Here is a 5,417-nt window from a genome sequence, read left to right on the forward strand (position 1 = left end):
CTCTTGCCTCAGTTGTTCCCCCCTTTGTCACTTTCCTTCTGCCCCCTCAGCTTTCACTGGAGTCAGAAACAACTCCTCCGTGACTCTCCACTTTGTCCTCAACTCATACTTCAACTTCACTCTCAACTCCAACCCACTGCTGCCGACTAGGGAACTGACTCCCAGCTGACCCTCCCGCAGGTTTTCAGAGGCTGCAAACTGCATGGAAAGAGATGGCCCACCTTCTCCCTGAGGAGCAGCTTGTGGATTCAAACTGCCTGCCTTTAAGTTAGCAGTACAACTCTCTAACGACTATCTTCATGCTGTTCAAGCAAAAAATTTACTTTGCTTAAGCAAAGAAACAAGCACACCTGATACTGCCTTGCATTTAACTGCAAATTAAGAAATGAATAAACCTACTTAAGAAGCCTATGTCATCTATTCTAGAAACTTCACTTCAACCGTGCTATACTGCTGACCATTACTGAGCTCCAACATTCACATTTTCCCCTCTGAATAAAGCTTGCAAAGTTTCCAGGAGACAAACTGTGACTTCAGCTTTTATTGTGTTCTGCTGGGGTCAGCGTTACAGAGCCTGAGGTCACAGGTCACTCTCCCCATAGAGCGCGGACGAGAAGGCGGTGTAGTCCAGGGCGCCAGGCACGCTGCCCGGGCCCGCATACGCAGGCATCCTCTTGATGCAGTACTGGGCCTGCTCCGGGGGCAGCTCGCGACGCAGCTCGTCCGCCAGGATGTACGGCTGCAAGAAAGCAATCCAGCGTTGGCAAAGCCCAACAACACAGGGTGTACAAAAACACTTCCTATTTACAGGCTGGATGCACCATCAAGGGTGCCAGAGATTGTGAAGTCAGGGCAGGACAGAGTTCACATCTATTGTTTACAAGGTTGCTATGAGTTGTACTCAACTCGGCGGCTACTACTACTACTACTAAATACTACATTAAGTCAGAATCCACTCATAGCTAACCATCCAGGAAGTCACAAAGGCTATAGATACATGGGATGTACCATGCATGATACATGATTCCCCATCTTTCTCCCATGGAGCAGCTAGTGGATTTGAACTAGGTGTCTTTGGATTGTCAGTGCAGTTCCTTACCACTAGGCCACCAGAACTTTACAACGAAATAAGTTATATTTTTAAAAAACATTCTATTAAAAAACAGAATGTTTTAAAAAATATGTAGCTTATCATAGGGTCACTATTGAGTCTTCCACGACTCAACAGCACCTAACAACAACAATTAACAACATAGAGAGCTCTCTGGGCCTAGTGGATAGAAAATGATACGACCAAGTCAAAGGTGGGTGATTTTAATCTGCGTCCCTCAGGCCTGGTTTGTTTTTGGTCAAACATTCTTCTAAGTGGCATAGCACACTGATCTGTCCATTTGTTGTACAGAGGTAACTTGTGGCTGCTGTGATGCTGAACAATGTGACCCTGATGTGTCAAATGCAATAATAGTTACCCATGGTGGACAGTGTTTGGTGGAGATCTCCAATTAAAACAAGTTTGAAAGCAGGAGTGGCAGCCACTTCCGAATAGCTTGCCCCTGGAAACTCTTTGAATGTGGAGAAATGATGAAAGTTATACAAGGGTTCAGGTCTTACTATGAGTCGTCTACGACTCAACAGCACCTAACAACAACAATAACGATACATGGGGGGGGGGATTGTCCATCTTTCTGCAGGAAAGTAGCTGGTCGATTTGAACTGCCTACCTCTGGGTTGGCAGCACAACTCCTTACCTACTTGTCATTATGTACTGTTAAGTTGGAACTTACACACACAGCTGACCCTATGGTGGGTTTGAGGCAGTTAATTGCACAGGAGGAGACTAACACATCTTTCTCCTGCAGAGCAGCTTGTGGGTACAAACTGTGTGTCTTTGGGTTGGCAATGCAGCTCCACATCATTAAGACACAAGGGCTTCCTTCCTCACCCACCAGGTGGTCTTTATAGTAGGAGTGTTTTGGAAGGCTGAGGAGCCATTGTTAGTTACCTTCCAATCCAGCTGGGGCTTCTTTTTCTCTATTGTTAATATTAGGCATTTTCTCATCTGGCCCCCAGTATAAATTACACTTTCATGACTAAGACATGTCTAATTGTCAAATTCCTTCAGGTAATATCCTTGGCTCTGTGATACGCCATAGTTCCTTAACTTCTCTGTAGTAATGTTGTTTATCCTCTCAGCTTAACACAAGGTAAAGGAATTTTCTTCTAACCTGAATTATATATACTGAGATGTGTTTACTGTTTGGGGAGTGAAATTAGAAAAGTGTCTTAGGTTGCAATTAAACTCCAACTTAACTTCTAGGCTCTGAGCAATGTAGATCCTGTCAATTGTTTTAAGTGACTGAATGGCTACATTTGACTTTGCACAAAGCCACGTCCTTGGATCCTGAAGAGCTGGATCCTGGATTGATAAAATCTGAAATGTATGGGTTTTCTTTCTGAATCTAATCTACCAATCCAGTATCCAAAGGGTGATTTAAAGAGAACAGAAAAAGCCCTACAAAGTACACCTGACTGGTTCCTTCCAGAAAACTCTCTTGAGAAGCTTAAGCACAAAGGCCAGGGAGAGATGTGTTTTTCTCTCCTCTGAGGGCATGACTGCCACATTCACATGCTAGACTTAGTGCTGATGGGTAACATGCACTGGTGCAGGAGGGATTTCACTTCTGAAGTAGCTCCCTTCATGCTGAAGAGCATGGCGAGGAGGTGGGAAGGGGGGTAGACTGTGGCTGAGAGAAGCCGTGTGTAGTGCACACCTTGTCAGAGGCCAGGATTCGGAAGGAGGCAATGACCTGCTCAGCAGTGTCCGTGTCAGCCGTCTCTCTAGTCATGAAGTCAATGAAGGACTGGAAGGTGACAGTGCCCTGCCCATTGGGGTCCACCAGAGTCATGATGCGGGCAAACTCAGCTTCACCCTGCGGCCAGAAGACACAAACAAGCACTCAGCAATACACAACTCAAAGCACAGTTCACATTCAGCTACCTCCTGAGCAAATGTAAATATTTCCTACACATCCCTCAGGAGTTCCAGAATGTGACACACAGTCAATGCATTTGGCTGAAAACCGGAAGGTGTTTGTCTCTCCCAAGGCATCACAGAAGAAAGATCTGGAAGGTTCCGAAAAACCAACCACTGAAGGTGCTGGAGCAGGCTTGACAAGCATAGTTTCACCACTCATCATAGAAGACTCGATGGGCGATTATTTCTTTTTGGGAAAGATTCCTTGGATGGGTCACTTAGGCTGATTGCCATCAAATGTTTTTAAGAGCTGTGTGGCCTCCAGTCAGATACTCCTTCCTCTCAGGACAGGAGAGGCCCTCAAAGGGAGTGTTGGGCCTGTCTCAGACTACAGTTGACAAGAACACTGTTGTTGTTGTTATCAAACAACTCACAGCTGAACCTCCAGTGGTTTTGAAGAGATGGGTCTTCTGCCATGCCTTGGGAGAAGACACAAACTTCCTATCTTTCTTCCTCGGAGCAACTGGTGGATTCAAACAGTTTGCTTTTGGGTTGACAGTGAAGCTCCTTACCACTAGGCCATCAGAGCTTCATCACCAAATAGGAGAAGAGAGCTTAATAGATGGTTAACAGTGACTTTTCTTTTAATAGTCTGGAAGGGCTCTGAACAGCTCATGCTAATAATATGCACTGCTGAGTAGCAGAGGTATGAAGGTGCATGGGGCTATCACAGCCCACAGGAAATATAAACTCTGCTCAGGAGACTTATCAGGAAGAACACTATACTCTCTAAGATGTTAGAGCAAAAGAAGTTAAAAAACATCAGCATACTGAAAAATAGTAACTTGCAAACCTTAAATGTGCAATCTGTAGAATAATGAATTAAGTCTCAAGAAAGGAATATGAAAAAGAATCAATAGGAAAAATATCCGACTCAGTACAAATCTACCTTATAACTCAGAAGTTACTTTTATATAGTAATGCTGTTTTTATGCCATCGAGTTGAAACCAACTCATAGCTGACCATCCAGTAAGTTTTCAGGGGCTGTAAAGTGCATGGGAGGGGAATGCCCATCTTTCTCCTGTGAAACAGCTTGTGGATTTGAACCCTGTGCCTTTGGGTTGGCAGTGCAACTCCTTACCACGCAGCCACCAGGGTTCCCCTATATAGGAGGAGGCATAAAAATGTATCTTCCTATACAATGACAATTATTCATTTCTAAATGGTGCTACAGTGACATGGGGGAGGGGAATCCTTGAATGTATTTATTTCTTAAAACATAAAGTCTTGGTAAGAGGTTAACTTTGGTCATACCAGATCATAGCCCATGGAAATGAGGCAGGCTCGGAAATCTTCATGATCCATCAGGCCATTCTTCCTCTGTGGACAAAGAAGAGGAGAGAGGTTAATGAGGACACTACATGGACAGAGACCTGTGGAATGAGCCAGGGAGAAGCATGACCTGGAGGCCGGCCCAGGGGACTGTAAGGCCACCATCACTTAGGAGGGATGGCGCCCAACACAGGCTCCAAGCAATTTCATAAACAAGTCAGACCAAGGTAGAGAGACTGATACCAAAACAAACGGCAAAACTACTTCATTCAACTCACTCATTGTCATAAAATCAGAACCAACTAGGCCAACAGAGCTCCCTACAGAGACTGCCGCAACTCAACTCATTGTCATTTTGCTGGAACTGACTCATAGCTGGCCCTCCCAACAGGTTTTCAGAGGCTGTAAATCAGAGGAGGAGATTGCCCACCTTTCTCCCACAGAGCAGCTGGTGAATTTGAACTGTCTATCTTTGGGTTGGCAGCACCACTCTTTAACCATCAGAGTTCCCTAGGGCCAAGAAAATAAGCTGGAAAAGAGCTGACCACAGACACCAGTGAGGACAGAACATTCTGTTATCATTTTAAAAAATCAGACTCTGGTCACTTAGTCGTAGGAACAGCACTGTTAACCCAAAGGCAGACGGTCTGAACCCATCAACTGCTCCACAAAAGGATGGGCACTTTCTCCCATGTGACTTATTGTGTTAAAGGGTCTGAACTCTTTAACATACCCAACTTGGCTGGTTGAGTGTGGGAGCATTATAGGAAGCATTTACTGATACTTGTAGACAGTAATAAAAAAGTTCTCATGCAAACTAATGGTCTTTGAAAAGCCCTGGGATCTTCAAAGTGACATTTTCGCCTTATGATAAAGACAATGGTAATTTCCTTATATAATGAATTAGATTGACTCTACGGAGGTCTGATGGCAAGAAGCTGAGCTGCAATCTGGAAGGCACTCAAAGAACCCACTGCAGGGTCAGTTCTGGATCGGTTCTGACTCGATAGTACACAAAAACAACTGTTGTTGTTGTTGTTATGTGCCGTCGAGTCGTTTCCGACTCATAGCGACCCTATGCACAACAGCCCTAAACCCTGCTCTATCCTG

The 5,417-nt window shown here is 44.8% G+C and overlaps 1 protein-coding gene across 3 annotated transcripts in view; it reads right to left on the reverse strand.

The window, feature by feature from the left end:
• Nucleotides 1-291: 291 nt before the first annotated feature.
• The window catches only part of ACTN2 (actinin, alpha 2), a 92,954-nt gene continuing 87,828 nt past the window's right edge, over nucleotides 292-5,417 (reverse strand). Inside the window, exons 19-21 of one of the 3 annotated variants that reach the window (XM_006895371.1) lie at nucleotides 4,290-4,355; nucleotides 2,772-2,930; nucleotides 292-739 (exon numbers count right to left, since the gene is read on the reverse strand). In XM_006895371.1, the coding sequence (XP_006895433.1) occupies nucleotides 581-739; nucleotides 2,772-2,930; nucleotides 4,290-4,355 (384 nt within the window). In that variant the 3' untranslated portion in view covers nucleotides 292-580. The remainder of the gene's footprint in view (nucleotides 740-2,771; nucleotides 2,931-4,289; nucleotides 4,356-5,417) is intronic. The other 2 variants (XM_006895370.1, XM_006895372.1) reach the window with 2 other exon arrangements.

The sequence above is a fragment of the Elephantulus edwardii genome, unplaced genomic scaffold, assembly GCF_000299155.1.
Source record: "Elephantulus edwardii isolate Elephantulus edwardi_28Jun2011 unplaced genomic scaffold, EleEdw1.0 scaffold00166, whole genome shotgun sequence".
Lineage (NCBI taxonomy): Eukaryota > Metazoa > Chordata > Mammalia > Macroscelidea > Macroscelididae > Elephantulus > Elephantulus edwardii.